The 23,597-nt window shown below is 46.2% G+C and overlaps 1 protein-coding gene across 1 annotated transcript in view; it reads right to left on the bottom strand.

The window, feature by feature from the left end:
- Positions 1 to 1,487: 1,487 nt before the first annotated feature.
- PCSK2 (proprotein convertase subtilisin/kexin type 2) overlaps positions 1,488 to 23,597 on the bottom strand; it is a 262,151-nt gene continuing 240,041 nt past the window's right edge. The window contains exons 11-12 of the mRNA XM_001491591.7: positions 15,511 to 15,738; positions 1,488 to 4,502 (exon numbers count right to left, since the gene is read on the bottom strand). Coding sequence (XP_001491641.2) covers positions 4,016 to 4,502; positions 15,511 to 15,738 — 715 coding nt within the window. The 3' untranslated portion in view covers positions 1,488 to 4,015. The remainder of the gene's footprint in view (positions 4,503 to 15,510; positions 15,739 to 23,597) is intronic.

A 23,597-nucleotide genomic window follows, 5' to 3' on the forward strand; every position in this document is an offset into this window, starting at 1 on the left:
TTTAGAAATTTCTATCAAAATGGACTCTTTGCATCCAACAACTCACTCTGGCTATGAGGGCACCAATTCCCTTAATTCAGCAGTTCTCTCTCTAAATATAAAATGCTTGTCTATGTTGACTAAAGATTTTGTAGTGTGTGGTTTTTATTGTGGCAATTACTCCAACCAGGGAAGGCACTGATCACATGAAAACCACTCTTACTAATTTATGTCATAATAACAATGACTTATAGTATAACTCTATAAGTTATACTATATATATACTATACTATATATCAAGTTTTTAAACTTGATCTTTTAGAAATCAACCTTTGAACTTAAAAGTATTAAAAAGCAGGGTCTCAGTTTGTCACAGGATCAGACTTTGGACCTCACAACTTTCAGTATCTGTTTTGATGATAGGCTCACTTAAGATTTTACTAATTTCGTTTGATAAGTATTGTATTAGAGGACAAGAGTGAAAATTGTTTTTACAGTGAACCTTGATAAATATATTAGTAGTTTATTAATAACTATTAGGGTTTGTTAGAATAGCTTGCCATCACATGGGGTACAGCTAGTTTGTAATACTGTTCACAGTACGATCCATGAAGAGAGGTTCCCGTGTAATTCAGTGCTCAAGAATATGTTTTAAGGGAATGTCCAGCTCTCTGTGTGGTAGACACTCTAATGCTCATCACGTATTCCATTAGTTGGCCTACCTTCCCCAGTCACCTGGTATTTAGGCAGGGTTGTTGACCAGTCCTGGCCAATGGGCAGTAGGTCAAGGGACATGTGTGTCTCCTTCAGGCTGAACATTGGAGAGTGGATGAGAGTCCTCCATGGGTCCTCTTCTCTCACATGGCGGTTGTAGCAGCCTCGTGTTAGGATTACCAACTGTAAATTGAAGACTGAAGTGGCCAGAATCCCTGAGTCACTGCATGGAGGTCTGTGGCCCTGGGAAGTCACCCAATCCTTCAGGGGAATTTGTGTGAATGATAAATAAACCCTTGTTGTGTTAAAGCACTGAGCTTTTGGGGCTATTTGTTAATACAGTATAACTTAGTCTAGCCTGACTAATATATTCTAGAATAGTGTTTCTAAAAGACTTTTCACCATGACCCACAATAAGAAATGTATTTTTCATTGTGAGCCACACACTCAAGACACAGACACACACACATACACCTGAAACAAATATTTCAGGAAACAATACTTATTATTAATATGGGTGATCTAAGCTAGTCTATTCTATTCTACCCTATCCTGTTCTATCCTCAAATGCTGATCTTGACTCTTTAAATTTATTTTACAATCTGCTAATGGGATGTAACCTGACTTTGAACAATGCTGCTATAGACCATAATTTGTGTATGATTTATTTGCTAATTAAAAATCTTTCATGCATATCTATGGAAGTAGGCTTTTCAGATTTCTCTGGCAACTTTTTATTATCTGCTCCTAGCATGGATGTAAGCACTTTCATGTAATACATATCACATCCCACATTATTTCTGGAAGGTAATGTTTTATTGTTGAGTCTCCTAATTTACAACATGTCTTTTTTAATTTACTTATAAAATTTTGTCACAGGGAGTAACAATGTTAACTTGCTTAATTATTATTTACTTATTTTCATTTTTAAAAATAATGACTATAAATGTCTCTTGCATTAGGATCAGGGATATCATAAAAACCTCACTAGCTAGACATATTTTCGTGTTGATACTGATGCAAAAAATGAAATAGAGACCAAATATTTTTATATAGCACTATATATATTTTTATATACTGTATACTCATATCAAAACTTGCCGTTTCTATTAAGAAGCTGATAGTTACTCTCTGATTTCATAAATTATACCACAACTGTGAAAATATGGACAACTATTTTATATTTTTGCTGCTATATAAGACATTTAATATTTATACAGAGAGCTGCAAAATTACAGAGGTGACTTAATGGGAATCAATGAACATTTTCACCTGAATTTCCACCGGCCTTTTTCTTCAGCCAGAATCATCTTGATATTCTCTGAATATTCTTTTAGCGATGAATATGATGTCTGTTTCTTCCATAAATACACATACACACATTTTAGGCATATGTGTGTATATACATTTATACAAGTGTATATATATACACATACATACACACATGTATATAGTCTACATGTGTATATATATTTCTGTGTGCACCTATACACACATGCACACATAATGTCCTTTGGTTTATTTTCAGACTGTTAATGTGAAATGAATTTTTGATGATTTCCATTTATTTGTTCTTGAATTCTAAACTGGTTTAAAAAGACCTTCGCAACAAGTAATAAATTTCTTTTAAAAATCATAAATATTATTACATTTTAAAGCATTTTATAGAGAAGGTCATATGGTGTTGGAGAAGACAGAAATTCATGCCAACATGGAGGGAAAAAGAAAGGAAATGGGTTTTCCAGACTTCTATCTCTAAGTTGCCACCTTCAGGGAACAAAACCTCGTGCTCTCGTGTTGCTGGCTTTAAGGAAAGGAAGCCCAGGCTTAGCCCCAGACTCCCAGGGGAAGGGAGAAATGCAATCAGAAGTGGTGGATCCGATTTTGGGAATCAAATCAAACAAATCATTGCTTGGATGGGCATTGGGATTGGGGATGTGGAGCCAATCCTTGAGTAGGAAAACAAAGTGACAGCGGGTCAGAAAGCATTTCTATTTGGCAATGAAATGGTGTGGTGTCTTTTGGGGTTGACAGAGGAAAGGAATGTATCACCTTTGGGTTGCATGTTAAACATTCTCATGGATGGCTTAGTTGCCAAGATGGTAACTGTGTGCTTTCTCTACAGAGGGAGGTCTTCTCTTGCTCCCTTCAGGCCTTGAGGTCCTGGGGATGAGCTGGCATTCCCCCCCTTTGGCAGAAGAGGCTCCATACCAATGGAGGTCCATGTGAACATGGCTGCTCACGTCCTCACTCATGCCCCCTTCACACACCTCTTTCCCTGACACGTCAAACAAATCACAACATGAAGGAATAAGACATTTCCCTCAATCATACGTTTTGGAAATCAAAGCCCAAGTATATGTGTGAAAAGCTGTCAAAAATACTCACCTCGCCTCTCACTTAAATCAGATTAAGAAGCCCAAAGTGACTTAGGAAAAAGAATTGGTCCTGTGTGAAAACCCACTCAGCTATTCTTTACCAGACATGTTGCCAGACCTACCTCACCTCTTATTCTTTTGTATAGCTGTGTGAGGAACCCCAGAAAATCGGGGCTGGGATGAACTCTATACAAACTGAGAGTAATTTGGGCTTCTCCAGCAGCTTTAACCATAACGCAGAGCAGCAGCTGGTGAAAGGCCAGCCAGGCCACCTGGGTTTTATATTTATCACCCTGGCTGGGCAGGACGAGTTATGATGTTGGTGTTGGTGGTAAGACGTCCAGTGCTCATGCTGTTTGACTCTTTCTTCCCCATCCAGGAATTAGGGCTCTCAGGGCTGGCATCTTTCAAATCATGCCACCTGCATCGACATCACTGACAAATCTTGCTAAGTTCAAAACATCTCTCCCCAAAGGGTTTACTGCATCTCCTGTGCTTTAAAGGGTTCAGAGCTCACCCTCTGTCATCATCTTTGATTTTCATTTTACGTAACAGGTCCTCAGTTGAGACCATGAATAAACGTTCTTGGAGTCACTGTGTGTGGCTTTTTAAATGCATTCTCTTCACTTCTCAGGTATGAAAAAAATTGATGGGAAAGCTGTCCCACTTTTGTTTGCAGGATATCATCTATTTGAATGACACAAATAAAGAACTTAGAGTCACAAATAAGACATAGGTGTTGGTGGGAACACTGTATTTGGGGCATAGAATAAAAAAGATTGCTTCCATTGTAATGAAAATAATCACTGACAGTGAGCGAAGCTTCAGATCAAGAAGTTGGCATCACTTGTGTAAGAGTAACTGCTCGGTGCCCGATGGAGAGTGGAGGGAGGACAGAGGGGCAGAGACTGGGAGGAGGGAGGCGTGGAGGCCGGGGCGCGGTGCTAGTTGTTGCGCAGGATGCTCTTCAGGCTTCTCTCCACAGCTTCGTCCAGCTCTTCCTCCAGCTCCTCCTTCTTGGACATGGCCAGCTTGGACTGGTAATCCCTCACCACCTGATCAATGTAAGGGGCGCTCTGCGTGCCATGCAGCATCAGTGTCCACTCTTTCAGCACCCCCTTCTGGGGTGTGCTCCCGACAAACCCCAACTCCAGGGTCCAGGTTCCTCGGGCGTCTTCCCCCCAAGTGTGGGTGGTCATGAAAGGCCACTTGTCAAAGCCCACCTTGGAGTCATCATCCCTCGGACGCCGGCTCAGCAAAATGGACTTGGTGCCCATAGGGGAGGTCATGTTGATGTTCAGGTCTCCTCTCCTGGTTGCGTTGACCGTGATGACAGCTTGGACGTGCTCGAGGTAGCGGACAAAATTTTCCTTCCCCTCACACGCATCGGTTGTGAGGGTCAGCACCAACTTGCCAGTGGATGGTATTTTCCTGAGGACAAAGCGATAAGATATGGTAAGGGATGGGCACACTGGTTGAGGGGTTTTGAAGGCAGCCTCAGGTAGCAGAAAGAGCAGGGCCTTTGGGGTTAATCAGACAGAACTGGGTTAATTCCTACACCAGCTGTGCGAGCCTGAGCAAGTTACCTATCCTCTCTGAACCTTGTCTGTGGAAGGGGAGTGTAGCAGATGCTGTTGATGCCTTTCCTACTTCCCCTAGGTCAGCTCTGAGTGCCCCTGCAGCTGTGGCTCCCGTGGACCCTGACTGCTTCCCACCTCGGGTATCGGCATCCCCCAGCTTCTCTCCTGGAGCTTTCCCCTGCACCGTGGGAGCTTGCTGAGCCTGTGTGCAGGGCAGCCCGAACATGTCAGGGATTTAACGCCTCAGGGACAACTCTCTACCAATGATTGACAGAAGGTGGGGGATAAATATACCCTGGCTTCCCTGTTCCTCAGTGGGACAACTCAACGTCCCCAGTAGGATGGAGCCTAGTTGCCCACAGTGGCAATTTGCACATAACACACTCTTCTTGATTTTCTCCTCTTCCCTGTCTCACATCTCCACTTCCTCATTTCTGTTTCCCGGGATCACCTCTCAAAAAATTGTCAGCACCCAAGTCCCATCTCAGGGTCTACTTTTGGGGCAACCCAGACTGAGACAGGAGCTCATACAGCCTTTCTTCTAAAGTGCTAAGTACCTTGACAAACAGAAGTTATTGCTAACGTGATTGTTATTCCTATCATAAGAAAAGCTGAAACTGGGTTAGTTAATCCCAGTGAAGGACAGTCCTTTGAAAGATCAGGGGAATTTGGGAGTCTCTTTGGTCCTAGAGCCAGAGTCCCAGGGAGGGTCAACCTACGCACCCTCACCTGTCTTTCCATACAACCAATCTCCTTGCTGGAGGTGGCCTCCTTTGAAGGTGAGATGTACTGGAAACATAACGAAGGAAACGACACTGGAGGATTGCCTGGCGTAATGGAAAGACCCCAGACTTTGGAAATAAACGTATTTGGGTTAGAATTCTGCTTCTACACTTACTGGTCAGGAAAGCTTGGGAAAATTATTTAAATACTTGCAGCCTCACTGTCATTGTGGGTGGGTTTTATGAGGTTGGTTGAATAAGACCATAGATGAAAACACTGAGCACAGTGCCGGGAGCATGGTCCCCTCCCCAGGCCCTCTGCCTGTGTTAATACCCTCCCTGGACACGGCTATTTTGGAGCATAACTTGGTGGGCATTTTTAAACACATATCTTGTAGAGCACATCTACAAAAATATGCTGGTCACAGACCCGGCTCAGAGCCAAGTCTTGGTTCTGCATTGCCCTGGGAACCAAGGCCATGAACCTGGAGAGGCTGGCTGAAGCTTACCCTGCAGCTCACTGATAAAGGCAATACTCTCCGAGAAACTTTACAAAAACATACTTAAACAGTTTCTTGGAGTGCTGCTGTGTGCACTCCGTGTGGACGCTGATGCTGGATAATGCAGGAAGCATCCACTGGCCATGGAGATCATGGAGTGAGGGTGGTGGCCGTGGGGTCCCACACACCAGGCTCTGGGGGAAATTATCCAATTTGGTGGAGTGCGGGCATTAGGCCACCTTTGGAGGTTAGAGTGTGGAAAGCCAACTGGATCTCTCAAAGAAGATGCTATTTACTCAGAACAGAGTCAGAAACAATAGGTGACCTGATAAATGACTATCGATCATTTAGTCTTTAGCCTACAGGCAGAAAGCTATAGGGGTGGACTAAAGGTCCAGTTGTGGGCAAGGCATTTGAGCTGTTTGAGCTCACTTTCCTCACCTGTACAACGGGGATATTACTTCCTACCTTGAAGAATTGCTTTGAAGATAAAATATATACACACACTCATACGCATCGGATATTTACAAATGTCTAGACCAGCGCTGGCCAATAGAACTTTCTGCCATGATGGAAATGTTCTATATCTGTGCTGTCCAATACAGTAGCCACCGGCCACTGTGGCCATCAAGCACTTGAAATGCGACGATTGTGAGCGAGGAACTGAATTTTTAATTAATTTAATTTAGTGATTAAGATTTTATTTTTCCTTTTTCTCCCAAAGCCCTGCGATACATAGCTGTGTATTTTTAGTTGTGGGTCCTTCTAGTTGTGGCATGTGGGATGCCACTTCAGCATGACTTGATGAGTGGTGCCATGTCCGTGCCCAGGATCCAAACCGGCGAAAGCCCGGGCCGCCCAAGCGGAGTGCGAGAACTTAACCACTCGGCCACAGGGCCGGCCCCCTAATTTAGTGATTAATTTAAATGAATTTACATTATCAGGTAGCCACATGCGGCTGGTTGTTTCTGTATTGGATAGCATGGATCTAGATTGCTTGTGTATGTTCACTTTGAACCTGATAACACCCCCCCGCCCCTCTCTGCCCGAGAATCTCTCCGGCTTCTGTTTTAAGCACATTCCGTTTTTGCCATAGTTCACAGGCTCTAGGAAAAGAAGTTGGGGAAACTGTCAATCCTCTTATGCAGGTTTTCTGGCCACTTTGCTGGAGGCTTCTGGAATGTCCAGAACCTTAGGTGTGGATGAAATGCCACATTCTACCACTGAGTTTCTATACAGACAAGCAGGCAGGTCCAGAATGGCTGGTGCTTTCCTTCTAGAGTTGAGCCTCCGGGGCTCTGGAACTCTCTGAGAAGCAGTTGGAGGTAACAGAGGTTGGTGGTGGAGCACACAGTAGGGAGAGAGACCCTGCTCTGAGTCCTGTGCTGAGTTTCAGTTCCTTTCTTTCCTATCCTGCAGGCCAGGCTACCTTGAAAAATTCAAGAAGGAAATTCACAAGCCAACAACCCAGACCGTTACCCTGAGTAACAGCCATTCTAGGTACTATAAAGCATCACCAATCATGTGTCAAATGCAATAGTCACTATTACCATAAGGATTCAAGACACAAGGTAGATTCTAAAGCAAGTCATTTTTTGTCCCCATTTGCACCCAGGGCACTTATGGACTGGAGTTTACACAGTGACAGTCCCTTTACAAGTCAGTTTGTGGAAACTCTGGCAGAAAAGTGACCTTGCTTCCCTGTGGGAAAACTGAAAATATTTCTTTGATTGGCTAAGAATCAGAGATGGAACGGCCACTTTAGCTGGAAATCAGATCCACAGCCCCCCACGCAGTGGAGTTTCTGTAAGTGAACAATGTCCCTCAGGCAAGAAAGAAGTCATTCCAGAGCTGAGATGATCTCTTACAATAGAAGGAGAGAAATTTGGATTGGACCAAACCTGAGACAACCCGCAAGCACACCACGGCTAAGGGGGTTTCGCTAGATGGCAGTGCTGTAGCTGGATTCCCTCCACAGCTGCTTTGAGCTTTGCCTGCTAATGGCTCTCAGCTGCCCCTTTCTCTGCAGAATTGCCCTCAAGAAATGGGAGTTGTCTTGCCTAGAAGGTCATATGCTCTGCCAGGCGTGGTTGATGCCTAGATGATATGGGGATATATAAGGCCAGTGCCCTTGCCTCAAAATGGGGACAGCTGTGTCATGCTGCTGATGCTCCAGAGCGTCTGGTGGATCAGGCTACAGGTGTGTGTTACCCGATGCCACATCTAGGCACGGCTGCTTCCCGCCCGTCCTGAACCCCTCACTCCCTCACGGTTCTTCCTGGAAAGCTGTCCCTCAATAAGTCTCACACGCCTGAACCCCTTCAGCGGCTCTGCAGGCAGCCCAACCTGAGACAGGGTTATCTGGCCCTAGAGAGCAGCACTGGGAAGGTAGTAACCAGGTCCCTCTGCACCGTGGTGGGGTCACGCTCATGTCACTGTGGCCTGTATGGAGCACGGGTTGCGTCCCACCGTGTGGGTTCAGTCATTCTCACTGACTTCTTTAGCTTTCTTTAGAAAGCTCTGAGTTTAAAAGCCCCTTGAGAAGTCGCTGTAGTGACAGACCTGGCTGGGGACTCCCTCACATGCAGGGCACGGCAGAGGTGCCCGGGATTTGAGGCCTGAGAAGCAGCCCCGACGGCAGCACACGGGGGCTGGTGCCTCCCCGGCCAGCTGGGCTGCGAGCTCATCTTCCCCAGCGGCTGTCTTACTGCTTCTCCCAGGAACCTGCGGAATGAGGACAGGCGTTAGAGACACAGCCCAAGGGGGCCATGGTGGCGGGGCGACCAGGGGAACTGGAACGCAGGCTCCTGTGCCTGGCCTAGGGGTCTTCCTTGAGAACAAGTGAGGGAGAGATGGGGAGGTGGAAGAAATGGCTGGAATTTTGCCACGCACCTTGGAAAGCGGAAAGATGGGTCAGAGTGGCAACAAACGCACAAACTTGTGTTAGGATTCTCAGATTGTCCTAGAAGCCTTGGGGTTGGGGGTGTGTGCAGGGCTCGGAGGCCTCTCCAAGGACCCGGGGAGGCTGGCTTAGTTAGGGCCATGAGGAATCGCCTGCCTGCCATGAGCACTGCCCACTGACGGCCCAGGCGCCAGGCCCTGAGAGAGGGGATCTTCCGCTGGGCTCTTTCTGGAATAAGTCACTCTGAAATCACATCAGAAGCCTGGTGTGAACTCCAGAAGTGGCAAGCTCGGCAGAGAAAGGAGAGCACCTTGCCTCCTCTCACAGGGCAGCTCTCGGCCGGCGCCGCGGCATGGGCACAGCCGAGGAGCAGTATTTGCAGGGTGTTTCTTATCACTTCTTGCTCACTAGTATTTTCTGATTTTCCTCCAGTGACCATAAAGTACTTTTACAAGAAGAAAAGGAATACAGTCCATCCTTATTTTAAAGGAAAAGGAGACCGGCGCTCAGGAAGTCTATTTACAGAAGGTTAAACTAGGAGATGGCTGTGGGAGGACCCGCAGGCGCGTCTGCAGAGGGCCTTCCACATCCCAGGGGCCACGGCCCAGAGCTCGCGCGGCCGGAGGGAGGCGCCTCTGAGGGTTGAGCTACTCTCTGAACTTGTAGAGAGGACGTACAAAAGCCTCGTCTTCAAGGCCTGCAGAAGACAAACTGGGGGACTTGAGGACGGCTCATGTCTTCATTTTATTGCAGATTGTTGCAAATGAGTGGTCAATTGCCTTCCGCCTAGAAATAGGCACTCTTGGAAGGGGGCCCTGTGCAATGCTATTTGTGTTCTGCATCCTCAGCTGAATGACAAAAATAAATCGTTATGAAGCTGTAGTTGTTCTGTTACAATAATAATAGTAATAATGACAGCCATCCTTTCTTGAGGGCCTAAAATATCTGTTCTGTTGCTGACACTTGGGAACATTCAACAGATGGTCACCATGATGTTTTTTCTTTCCCATGTGACAGCGTCAGGGGGGCGTTAACTCACACAGAAGTGACCCGTCCATGGTCACACAGCTGGTACGTGGTTGAACATACCGTTTTCTCTCTCTGCCGTTCTGCTTCTGGCATTCATATCAGCTTTTAACATTTATTTCCAAATTCATGTAAAATTCAGAGTTTGCCACAGCCTTAAAGGAGCTGAGTGAACAGTTTTCTCATGCGCAGGGGCGGGTGGCGACAGCCTGTGCTGAACAGCTTCCTCTGTGCTCAGCGCTCTGGGGACACATGCCCGCTGGCTGATGGGGCATGCCTGGGTTTGCTCTGCTCACAGCCCGTAGCTGGTCCAGCACGGACTCTCACAGCCAGTTGTATTTTTCCCTTTTATTTCGGTCAAGCACCCTTCACCGACTCTCCTGATAAAGTCTCTTTAGAAAATTGCTTTCCAGATTGACTGCTTCTCTGGGAAGATTAAGGCTGCGGAAACCCATAAACCTGATCGTCACCATTCATCCCACTCAGACTCTTCTGAGCAGCCCCGCACGTCATAGGAAGTGGCGGGTGCCAAGGCCGCTGATCCTTCTGTCCCAGACTCTCAGAAGCCAGATTCCTGGTGATAAGGGCCTCCTCTGCCAGAGGCACAGCCAGGCTGGGCATTGCCCTCAGAACCTCCCTGGCCAGCCTCTGAGTTCTCCAACCAGCACATCTGCCCTGGACTGCACTCACCTGCATCTGAGAACAAGTGGGTGTGGGGTGGATGCGGGAGTAGAGGGCACTGCGGGGTTGCAGAGCCCTTCCAACAAGGCTGGGCTCCGTCACGAGTTTCCCTGGCTGGTCTGCTGGTCCTACTGCCACCATTTAGACATCTTCCTTGTCCCCAGGTGATATTGGCTGAACATTCATTCAAAACATATTTATCATGTGTCTACTAAGTGCTAGGACTTTGCAGGCACTAAGGATACACCAGTAAACAAGACAGACTAGGTCCCTGGCCCCGTGGAAGGCCCAACTGAAATAGCTCTCTGGCTTCCTTTCATTAGAAATAAAGCCGCTGATATCGGATAAAGTTCCTAGCTAGTTGTAAGCTGTTGGGCCCATCGCTTGTCTGGGCCCCAGATTCCTTAACTGTAAAATGACGGAGTCAGCCAACATATTTCCAGTGTTGCCTCTGGCTCTGAATTCAATATTTATGTGGGTTATGACAGAATGTTAGGGGGACTCAGAAACTGGGAGATAAGTTGTCATTCATCTCAGCATACATTCTCCGTCTCTCTCCTCCCTCCCTCCCTCTCACACAAATACACAGAGCTTGAGTGTCAGTAGAGATCCAGCCTTCTTGTCCAGTGCAATCTCAGAAAATAAGGTCTGATATTGACGTGTACCTTGACTAAGAGGGTCCTGGTGCATTTCAAGCTGACCGTTCCTCTAAATACGGCAACCATGCCACCTTTCTGTTAATTGTGAATGCAGCTGATGTGCAACCAACTGTAAAGCCTGCTCCAGTTGCGCTGCCTGTGAGGGGCGTTTCAGTTTCCACCTGCTGCTGGCCGGGCATCTGTAAAGTCATAAACACTGTAAGCCTTTCCCTCTTGGCAAGTCCCTCTTTGCAATAAGGGAAGAGCATCCAGGCCCTGGTGGCTTGGTAGAATGGTTAGGACATTAGAGTTGCTGGTTCTGTGAACTAGGGCCATCAACTTCATCTTTCTCAGCCTGTTTTCTCACCTGTAAAATGAGACTCGCGATGCCCACCTCCTGTGGTTAAATGAGATAGTGGAAGAAGAGCGCTAGCCCAGTGACTGGCCCAGAGCCGTTCTTAGCAGGTGCAGCTCTGTGCCCGCGGACGTCTGGGCTGCTGGAGCGTCCTGTTGTCTGTGTGGGGAGTGAGCAGTGGACCGAGCGAGGGGAGCCCCAGGGGAGGCACGGCTGTGAAATGGACTGGCCCAGGCTTCTTGCAGGCTCAGCTTCTGCACACCCCTTCACGGAGTTGGTGTTGTTCACTTTGCGCTTTCTGTTCTGTGTGTGCCATTTAGCATCCTTCCTTCTACGGCGTAACTCCAGATGTACCTTAGAGCTGAGCCGTCCAACATGGTGGCCACTAGCCACATGTGGCTATTTAAAGCTAAATAAGTAAAATGAAACCAAAGGGAAACTTTAGTTCCCCAGTCACACTAGTCACATTTCTAGTGCTCATGGCCACAAGCTACTGTATTGGACACTCAGACGTAGACCATTTCGACCACTGCAGCAAGTTTCCTGGTCTTCTCAAATCACGCACAGAATTACTCTGAACTCTAACAGGGAAAACACATTTCATGTGTCCTTTGGGGGAAGTCTGTCATGGTGGGTAGGATTGACTCTTCAAATCCCCATGCGGACGGGGGTTCCCTATCTTGTCTCAGTTCAGTCACTCCGTTCGTAGGCCCCGGCAGTGACAGGGTCTCGGAATAGCATCATGGAGCTTGGGGAGGCGAGACCCTGTAAGGGGGATGTTTCAGAGTCCCTGGGGGAGTTGTTGTTGGGAAGAACCCCAGGCCCTTCTGGGTTTGCTGAGCCTTGCCTGCTCCAGGGGAGAACCACTGTGATACACCGAGGCCCCTCCCGGGGTGGAGGTCCGCATGGAGTGCTGGGTTCAAATCGCAGTTCAGCCGCTGGGAGCTGAGTGACTTTTGGCGTGCCCTGAATCTTCCGAGCCTCCTCTCTCCTGTAAGGATGCTCCCCAGGTCACAGCAGGGCTCCCGTAATGTAGGCCCTGAATGCACAGTAGGAGCTCATTGAGGTCAATGTCATACAATGCAAAAAGCCTGCGGTTGGGATTCAGATGGGCCTCAGCTCAGGTCCTGGTCTGTCCTTTGAGACCCGGAGCACGTTCTTGTGCTCTCTGCATTTCAGCTTCCTTCCCTGGAAGAAGTAACAATGATAGCACGTACCCCCTGGGCTTACGAGGATCGAACACAGTGTATGTAAAAGGCCTCATGCCAGCACACAGTAGGCGCTTCTCCCTGAGACAATGCCGGACAACACGCAGTTGTTAATACCGTGAAATATTCAGACCCTGACTGTGTGAGGTGAGGCACACCCTCAACAACAGAGTGGCTGCGAAGCTTACATGTATGTGAAGCACACGACACATAGTAGGTGCCCAATAAAAGTTAGTTCTTTCGTTCTCTTACACTTACAGCCACTGTCGACTTGATCAAGTCAACCAACCTGTCTGGGCCACAGTGAAGCCTGTCTTCCTCAGCAGAGGGGTAGGGGGATGAATAGAAATAATGTATTTACGTGGCAGCCTCGGGAAAACTGGTAGGAACTCTGCAGAGCAACTATTTTTATGACAGGCCGTCACGTGGGACTTGCGCAGCTCTGGTTTAAAAAAGTTATTACAGGGCTTGGGCTGAAGCTTGACTGCCCCATGCAGTCCTGATGGGAACCACGCTTTATGAGAGCAGGGACTGGTCCATGGAAACATACACACAGCTCTGCCATAGCCACTTGGTGCCACTTTCCAGGAACTCAGCAAGTGAACAACGAGGATGCTCACTCACGGGACGACGGAGTAGGTCACAAAGATACATAGTTTTGAATTCATATAAGAATCAGGTAATTATTGTATCCAAAATTCTAGGAGATTATAATCTTTCTTTTTCCCATGGGTGTGACCGAGGAGTGTCTAAAGTCATGGACGACAGGGAAAGACAAAGTTACATATACTGAGCGCCCACTACTTCCCAGCTTAGTGCTTGTTGTCTCACTAAAGTCTCCCAGCGACCTGGTGACGACAGGGACATTAGCTCCATTATACTGGTGAGGAAAGAGAGAAGAGGCTCTTATTTTGGGGCCCACAGGGAAGAATTCAGGCAGTACAAGAACTCAGGTGGAAAAAACCCTACCTATTAATTTTCACTAACTTCTAAGGGAAATGTAGCTTCTCCTTTGATTAAGAATGCAGGACACATGCCAGAGTGGTATTAGCACTTCCTCAGAGTTTGTCACCATAGAGCCCAGAGATTTCCACATCCCATGACAGTCATCGAAGGCACCTTGAAGCAGCATTTTGGTCATTATCACTGCTCTGAAATGATCGTGGCCATTAGACTTGCCACTAGGAGCTTTTTATTTAATATGCTGATAAAAGAAAGGACATCTATTACTTCAACACAAATTTGTTTTTTAACAAATTTTTACAACTGGTTTTCAATACACTTGGCTTCCTTCATAATCCTGTTTATTTTACCTAATGCATTTAAAACATTATACTGAGATGGGTGCACAGACTTCACTATATGCCCAAAGGGGCCAGAGTACAAAGTTGAGAATTGCTCAAGTAGAGGTTCAGCGGGGTCAAAAGTATTGTCCAGTTGCATGAAATCAAGATTTGAGTCCAGGTCTGAATAACTGACTACAAAAACTGCAGAGAATCCAGGACCAAAGGGGAGTGGAGGGGAGGCTGTACTGCGAGAAAGGTCTGATCCTGGCCAAGCTCGGACGACCAACAAAAATAAGGCTGGGGTGGGGGGTAAAGAGATGGATTTTACCACCATTTAAATGACATAAGTCCCAGAGGTGGATTCTCACAATGGAATACTATGCAGCAATGAGAATGGATGAGCTATTATTACACACAATAACTTGAATGGGTCTCACGAATATAAGGTTGAGAATAGAAACTGGACACAAAGGCATCCATACCAAGTGATCCTAGTCAGATAAAGTCCAAGAAGTGGTGAAGCTAATCTACAGGGACAGGAATGAAAACAATGGCTGTCTATGGGGTGTGGGGAGTGGGGTTTAACTGCAAAGAGCTTGAGGAATCTTTTTGGGGTCCTGGAAGTTTCCATCACTTGATCTGGGGGTGGTTACACACATGTATACAGTTATCGAAACTCAAATAATACTCAAGTTCTGTGCATTTCATTGTATGTAAACCATACCTCGATTAAAAATAATAATGATAAGAATTGCTGTTTCCATCTTCTGATGGACCAATGAGGAGAGAAATTAAATAAAGAGGGATCCTTATTGTCCAGTCCTCTTGCTGTGTTGGGAAGTTGGAAGGGAAGTAAGCACACGTGACCAGCCCAGGGGTTTCTGTGTGGGGATCTCCTCCCTCAGGTCCCTCCAGATGGCTGTCTACCTCACTCAGGGTCAAGTCAAGCCCTTACGTTGCCCCACAAGTAGAACAAATAAATAAATTATGTTATAGTTGCACAACGGAGCACTATTCAGCAGTGAGGATAAATGAACTACAAGTACTCAGTAAACATAGTTGAATCATTCTCAGCAAAAGAATCTAGATACAAAGGAGAACAGAGTATATGGTTCCATTTACATTAAGTAAAAAAAAGGGAAAATAATCTATGGAGTCAGAAGAATTGTGGTTACTCTTGAGGAGATGCTGATGGAAGTGGACACAGGAGGCCTTCTGGGATATTGGTTCTGGTCTGTCTACTGATCTGGGAGCTGGTTGCACTGGTTGATTTGTACACTTAAAAATAATGACGTAAACCACCAAAACAATACAGGCTCACACCTAGAAGCAGGGGTCCTGAGTTACCCAATTGTGCTCTATGTAAAGGGCGCCCCCTGGACTTGTGCAATACTACAGCTCTGCCTGGAAGCTGGCTGTCCCTGGATGAAATCCAGCACATCTCAGGATGACACAGAGGGAATCTGATACTGTCGCCAATGCCACGGTGCTGTCTCTGGGGTATTTTCCACATGCAGCAGAAGAATTGCTGCCTTACTTACTCAGGGTCCTGCACGGAGCCTCCCACACAGTGGAATCTCTCAGGCACGGTTTTCCAGTCTTTAGCCATTTTCACCATGGCGCCTGCATCAAGGACCCCGTAGCCAAAGAGGTGATTAAACTCCAGGCCGACTCCATTCCTCCGCCACTGATGGACCTCGTCATGAAGCTGGTTCCGTTTGGAGGTGAGCACAGTCAGATGTTGCATGTCTCTCCAGGTCAGACCCAGGCTGGACACCGGAGGCAGAGAGAGTGCGAGAACAAGGGCACGGGGGAAGGGGGGCAGGGGAGAGAGGGAGAGAGACACGGTGACTAAGATAGGACATAGACCCCTGGTAAGATTTTGTAACATCCATGGTCCCCCAAGTCAAGGTAGAATTTCCATGCACTGTTTAGAGCTTCCCTCTCTCTCTATGTATATACACATATACATATACACACACATACATAGATATACAAATACATACATATACACACACATATATGTCAATTAAAAAAATCTTGCCTTTCTTAAATAAATTTATTTCAGATGCACATTCTAACACACTGGAATGGCTAAAATGAAAAAGATTGACAATACCAAGTGTTGACAAAGATGTGGAGCAACCGGAACTCACAGACTTTGCTGACAGAAGTGTAAATTATTGCAAGTGCTTTGGAAAACTGTTTGGCTGTAGCTTCTAATGTTGTCCACATGCTTAAGCTATGGCCCAGAAGTTCCATTCCTAGGTGTATATCCAACAAAAATGTGTGTATACATTCACCAGACATATGTACTGGAATGTTCATAGGCCCAAACTATGAAGTCTCGAAATGCCTATCTACAGTAAAATGAAAAAACCAACTGAGGTGTATTTATAGGCTGTGGAATACTGTACTGCAATGAGAATGAATGAATAATTACTCTGAATAGTATGGATGAATCTCACAAACAGAATGTTGACCTGAAGAAGCCAGACACAGAAGAGAACATACTGTATGCTTCCAACTGTTTAACTATAAAAACAGGCAAAACCAATCTGTGCTGTTAGAAGTCAGCTTAGTGGTTAGTCTTGGGGTGGGGGTGACTGGAAGGGGACAAAAGGGCACTTCTGGGTGCCGGCCGTGCTCTGTTTCTGTTTCTTTTCCTTTTTTTTTAGTGCTCTGTTTCTTCATCTGGGTGTTGGCTACTTGGGTGCGTTCCACTTGTGAAAATGAGGCCGTCAGTTCTTCAAGGGCAGAGACAATATCTTCAGCATATTTGTATGCCCAGTGCCCAGGACAGCCCTCGGCACACTGTTTGTTCAGTGAATAAACAAATCTGCTTGCAAATGCTATTGTCTTTGGAAATTAGTCTATAATATTACTCAATGTGTCTGTTTTTCAAACTTCAAGTCACGACTCATTTATGGGCTAAGAAATCAGCTTATTGCATAGGACATCTGCCTGGGCTGCACGTTAAAATCTTCTGGTGAGGACATTTAAAATCCCTCTGCTCAGCCTACATCTCAGACCAATTAAATCAGAATCTCTGGGAGCGAGACCCAGGCTTTGGGAGTTGTTAACACTTCCCAGGTCATTCCAGTAGACAGCTAATGTCGAGAACCAGTGATTTAATGCCTGGGACCATCAGTAAAAAATGAACGGAAGAGAAAAGAAGAAAAGAACTGTGTGCATTGTATGTAATATAGGAAGCTATTTTTCATGGAAATTTTGGGGTGTATATGTGTGTGCATGTGTGTGCGTGGTGTGTTGAGTTGTAATGCAAATTCGTTTCTTGCTGAGAGTTGTGGTCAAAAAAGTTGGGAAAAACTGTGCGCAAATAATTCAAAGGACTAGGAACAACATAACTCTTCTGATAACATTTCAACACTTGCAGCGTTCATTGGTTTGAAGCTCTGAATCAGAGCCGAAAGATGCTAATGATTCATATTCGCTCTTGAAATGTAGACCTTCAGCTTTTAAGGATAAAGCTTCAAGGAAGGTCAAAGCTTATTTGAGAAAATTAAGAACATATCTGGGACACATGGCCCCCAGGGCCCCGGTGAATGGTGTGAAACTTCCTGAAGTTGATTACGGCTAAAGCTCCGTGTTCTGCTGGAATGGGGATTCTGATTTCATTAAACCCAGAAGTGTTGACAAATGAGGACTTGGTGACCTCTAGGTGGTCCAAGGGCTGGCTGGCAGCTGGAATATCTCTCTTCTTTGCTAGGAGTTCTGCCATAAAAATGTGTTATGCTTCCTGACACTTGGAGGTGGACTCCCTCAGATGTTTCTCCGTGATTTATTCTCATGAGGTCCATGAGAGAGAAAGAAGGTGTCAGAACAAGGAGCTTCTCACTTCTGAAATAAATCAGAACATAATCCATACCCCAATGTAACTGAGTTTGTGACACTACTCAGCAATTTGCAGAAGTCTGAACAGTAAAACTGCGTCCCTCCTAGTTCCCACTTTTGAGCAATTTCTGAGCAATTGACAGAATATACTGTTGTGTAAAATAGGTATTTCATCAACCTGCTTTATGCTGTAATGCTACCATAGCAGCTCAAGAATTTTAGGTGATATCTACTAAATAATAAAAAATACATTTACAGAGTGTCTGCAGTCTAAAGGTCACTGTGTTCAGTGTTATAAGACAAGTAACATGACACATTCTTCCCTGTCCTCAAATATTCTATATAATAGGAGGGAAAGTAAGACACAGAGATGTGGTAAGGTGCTACACAATGAAACGATTCCATGAACATCTACTGAGTGTCTACCACGTCTAGGCAATGTGCTAGTTCGGGGCTTGGGAGGTCCCTGTCCTCTCAGGGCTTATAGTTTTGGGGGACAGACAGACAGCTCAATATTTAAAAAGAAAAGACCGTCACGATGGGGGAACTCAAGATGCCAAGGAAGCCAACAGTGGAGCCCTATGTTATCCCAGCTGGGGATCTCAGACTGCTGTCCTCAGGCCCACTGCATCAGAATCACGTGGGGAGTAGTGACAAATGTGGAATCCTGGCCTCAACCCCAGCTCTCCAGAATTGGCATCTTGGAGGTTGTGGGCCTGAGAATTTGCACTTAAGACAACTCCCCAGACCATTCTTCTGCACATGGATGTTTGAAAATATTGGTCTAAGACAGCAGTTCACAACCTTGGCTGCACATGTGAAACAAACATTAACAAAATGACGATGTCAGACAGGAAGCAGCCATGTTGATTCCATGGGCTGTCCAAGCATCTGGCATTTCCAATATGCACCAAAAGCTTGAGCAAACCTGATGCAAGGGAGTGTTTCCTAACCACCTGGGCAGCACTGGGGATGCTTGTTGAAATTGCAGCTTTCCAGGCACTCTCCTGGAGATTCTGAACCTGTGGAACTGGGCTGGGCTTGGGTATCTGTTTTTAACAAGCATCAGTTCCAGGGATTCTGATTATTAGGAAATTTGAGAAACTTTGGTCCAGGGGCTCAGCAAGGATCTCTTAGGAAGTGACAGTTCAAGCCCAGGTCAAAGGGATGAGGAGGAGTGAGTGAGTGAAAGCACAGGGAAGCGGGGTGGGGTGGTCCTAGGGGAGAGACGGTTCTGGAAGGAAGGATCTAGAGGCGGAAGAAGACAACTATCACGTGGGTGATAAAAAATGTGCAAGAGGGCAGGAGAGTGTGACAGGGAAGGAAAGCCAGGAACCTGAGGCAGGAGAGTGTGACAGGGTGTCCCTCACATTAGAGCACTGGGACTTTATCTCAGTGACAGCCAGTAAGGGCAGAAACACATGATCCGATTTTTTAAACATCACCAGGGAGAATGGAATCGAGAATGTGCGACTGGAAGTCAGGACCGCACTAGTGAGAGGCTGCAGCAGGAATCTGGCCCAGGTATGACCATAAGGAACAAACCCAGGAGCTGTCACAAGGCCAGGCATGAGCAGGTCCCAGGTGAATTATCAATAAAAACTGTGACATTTGTGCATCTGGCAGGGAGCTTATTGGCTGAGTCCAATTGCTCACAGGACCCTGTGATGTTCCAGGGGTAAATGTTCAATTGTTAGTAGACTGGTTTTAGGCCACTCAGGGTGGACCAGTTGGCTCTTGGTACAGAGCGGTCACCCACAGAGATCACAGCTGAACCCAGGGCTTCTAGAAGAGGCGTGAGGATGGTCACAATTTCATCTGGAGTGGCCAGGGCTCCAAAGAGAGAGGCGGCTCAGCACTCTGAGGAGAAAGTCCTGGCCTGATGTGGCAGTGGTCTTGAGCAAGGAGAGTGTGCGGTTCTTGGAAAAGCAAGTCTGAAGCCCAGGGAGAGATCTGCCTCAAGTGGCTCAAAGAGCAAGCTTGCACCAGGGAGGCTGAGGAAGAACTGTTTCCTCAGCCAAGTGAAGCTGGTCCTGGAGGTGAATTCTGTGTTTACGATGGTTTGCCCACGTACAACAGGCAGAAGCTTATCTCCCACAGAGCCCTGCACCTGCCAAAGCCCATGGCTGCTGCCGACCTCCCGCTGCTTCAAGTATCGAGCTTTGTTTTGAGTTCCTATTTGTGCAGATTGCCCCTCACCATTGTCTTTCAGAGTTCTTCTATTTATGGTATTAAATTCTCCTGGGCCCAATTAACATTTTCCTCCTAATCACCAAGACAGCAAAGGGAATTTAAGGAGAGAACACGTATCTTTAGAGGAACTGAAAACTGAAATGTTTTAAAGAGGCCACAGTTTTAAAGTTGGAGGAATGACTTCTACTAACATCTGGTAAACTCTAGAAGCCAACAGAGTTTTAATCCTTCTGCTTATTGGACACGATCTTTAACTGAACAGAGTAAGGTGTGTGACCCTGAGCAAGCAGCTTCCCTCCTCTGGGCCTTGTTCTCGTCGTCCATAAGAAGAGCTGTTTGGAGAAGTAAAAGGTCCATTTGTTTCCTTTCAGCTTTAAAATTCAGTCTATACTCTAAACTCTGACAGGGTTAAAAATCAATTTCAAAGATCTGGATTATTTCCAGTCTCAGAAAAATTATGCATTTGTAAGTCAAGCTGGCATTTTCTCCACAGTCCCTGTTTACCTAACTCCTATGAAAATCCAGTTTACATGACACCCTGGTGTAGTGTGGTGGGCAAAACCCTGTCTCGAAGAAATGCAAACCTGATTTTGTGGATCGTTTCTGAGGAAGAGCCAATTCGTTCCTGGTGGCCCGTCACTACAGGCAAAACGAGTGGTGAGACCCTCAGCCCAGATGGCGGCTCTTGTATGTCCCACAGTTAGGCTGAGGAAAGACCCCGGAGCTGGAGCCCAGGCTTCCTAGGGTTTAAACCCCAGCTCTGCCATTTTCCAACCTTGGGCAAGTCATTTTAACAATCCAAGCCTCAGCCTTCCTATCTGCAAAATGGGGAGTAGGCCTTCGAGGCTTGCTGCGGGTTGGAAATGCGGACCACTGTGTGAAAAGTAACTAGCATGGTACTGGGCGTTTAATACAGAGTTTATTATTAATAATAAAATCGGTCTCATATACTGAGTGTTGATGTAAGTTAGAAGACAATAGATACTATTTCCCAAGTAAAGTAATGGTCACGATATTTAAAAGTAAATGAATGTTTTTCAGTTTTAAGCCATATTGAATCCTAAAATCAACATATATCCAATTAAAAAGTGCACTTTCCTGAAGGCACGATATTTGGGAAGCAGAGCTACAACATTCCAGGAAGTCCTAGGAGACTTATTGATGAGCTAACTCAGCTGGTGGATTTTTTTTTTTCCTGTGCTCTTCCCCTTTTCCTGCCTGAACTGTAAACATGATGGCTGGAGCTCCAGCAGCAGCTAGAGAACATGAAGGTGGAAGAGCAGAAATCTAGAAAGAGATGGATTCCCTGATTTACAGTGGCAGCCCTACACTAGCCCTGGGCTCCTTACCTCTATATTATCTTTCACCTGACAGAAAAATAAAGCCCTGTCTCTACTTAGCTATTGTTATTTGGAGTTCCTGTTTTCAATCTTGATCTAATGCCAGCACCCAGTCAGAGGCAGAGTCTAGCTGTTCACTTTCAGCACAACAGCACCCTGATTCATAGGTTCTGAGAGCCATTGCCTTACTGGATGCCATACACCCAGTCCACAGACCAGCAGCAGGGTTATGCAGTCCTCAGAACAGGGGTTGAAAAGACAGATTCTTGGGCCATTCATCCCTGAAGTTTTGTATTCAGTGACTCTTGGCTGAGACCTGTGGATCTACCATTTTCAAAACTCCCCACAGGGGCCAGCCCCATGGCCAAGTGGTTAGGTATGCAGGCTCTGCTTCGGCGCCCCAGAGTTTCACCAGTTCGGATCCTGAGTGTGGACCTAGTATGGCTCATCTGGGCAGTGTCCCACATAGCAGAACTAGAAGGACACACAACTAGAATTTACAAGTGTGTACAGGGGGCTTTTGTGGAGAAGAAGAAGAAAAATTTTCCCTCGGGGCTCAACTTCACTTGTTATTCGGGAAATGCAAATTAAAACTACAATGCAATTCCACTCAACACTCATAAGAATGGCTACAGTGAAGAAGACTGATAATACTAAATGTTGATGAAGATGTGGAACAACCGTAACTCTCATACACTGCTGGAGGGAGTGTCAATGGGTACACTCACTTTGGAAAACTATTTGGCTGTATCTACTAGAGCTGCACATACGTATACCCCATGACTCAGCATTCTGACTCCCTAATATACACCCAACAGAAATCCATATCTTCACCAAAAGACACGTACAAGAAAGTTCCTAGCAATATTACTCATAACAGCCCCAAGGTGGAAACAGCCCAAATATCCATTTATACAATGGAGTAATATTCAACAATGAGTATGAATGACCTACAACCACACACAACAGCGTGGGGGAGATTCCTCCATGCAAAACAGCACATACTGTACTGAGGTAATGGTCTGTTTCTTGATGTGGGTGCTGGTTACATGGTTAACTTTGTAAGAAGTCATTGAGCTGTACCTAATATTTGTGCACTTTTGTCTGTGTCTATTACACTTCAATAAAGAGTTTACATGAAAAAATCCATCCCCCAGAAGTGTTTTGTTCTAGTCCAATATGTGGGCCACTTTACTACGGATGGTTCTCGTGAGCCAAACGTTTGCCTCTTTATGACATCTACCCCTCCAGCCTAGCTCAGCCCTCTAGAACCAGACAGAAAGCCCTGGCTCATGGAGAGAACCCCAAATATTTGAAGGTGCAGTCACCCATCAAAAGAAATCGCTTGAAATTTCTCTAATATTGGTCACACTGGGAAATGTGAACAATATTCTCTGTGACTCAAGAGCCATTTTCAAGCACCTGGCAGAAAAGCACTTTCTGAGATTGAACAATGAAGTGGTGCGCGGGCAGGACAGAGGAATGGCTTCCCTTTTCTCCCCTGGAGTCATGGGGGTGGTTGTTCCTCCTCTTTCACGGTCCTGAAGGGCATACATTTAGACAGGATAATTTGTTTATCGCATCCAAATTGTTTTGGAAAAGTTTTCTTATTGGACCTCTGGGTGGGCAACAACCCTCAAGTGCTGTCACACACGCGTGTCACTGAGGACTCTCAGTTGCCCTGTCTCAAGATAAAGAGAGATGAGCTGTAGGAACTGTTCATGGAGAGACTTTCGCTCCTCCTCCCTCTGGACTCTCTCTTGGGGCTATTTTGTGCTGACCAGTGGTTTTAACTGCTGGCTACTGGAGCCGCTTTGCCTGCAGGTGCAGAAAGCCAGAGGCGCCCTGGCGTTCACTTCCCCAGGCGCGGCTCTTAGCCAATGACCGACCAGTACGAGAACATGGCAGCCCGGCATAATTTACACTCCAGAACTCCCTGGGCTGAGGCCAGAACTTCTGAAGTGGCGCCCTTTCTTGGATCCTTCCCCATCCCTTACCTGCTCCCTCTACTTCCCACTGGTCTCTTCTGAGCGCCCTTTCTTAAGAAATCACTTGCACCAAACTCTGGGCTCTGGCAGACAGCGTTCTGAGGAGTATCAGGACTGGCTCCCATGATGGGCTTGAACCACCAACTGCCAGGTATCATTTTTTCCCTCTTTACGGCAATAGAGAGCATTAAATTGATGACCACTGCTCCAAAACGAAGCGTGCCTAAGTGGTGACGGCATTCTCTTCCAATA

The sequence above is a fragment of the Equus caballus genome, chromosome 22, assembly GCF_041296265.1.
Source record: "Equus caballus isolate H_3958 breed thoroughbred chromosome 22, TB-T2T, whole genome shotgun sequence".
Lineage (NCBI taxonomy): Eukaryota > Metazoa > Chordata > Mammalia > Perissodactyla > Equidae > Equus > Equus caballus.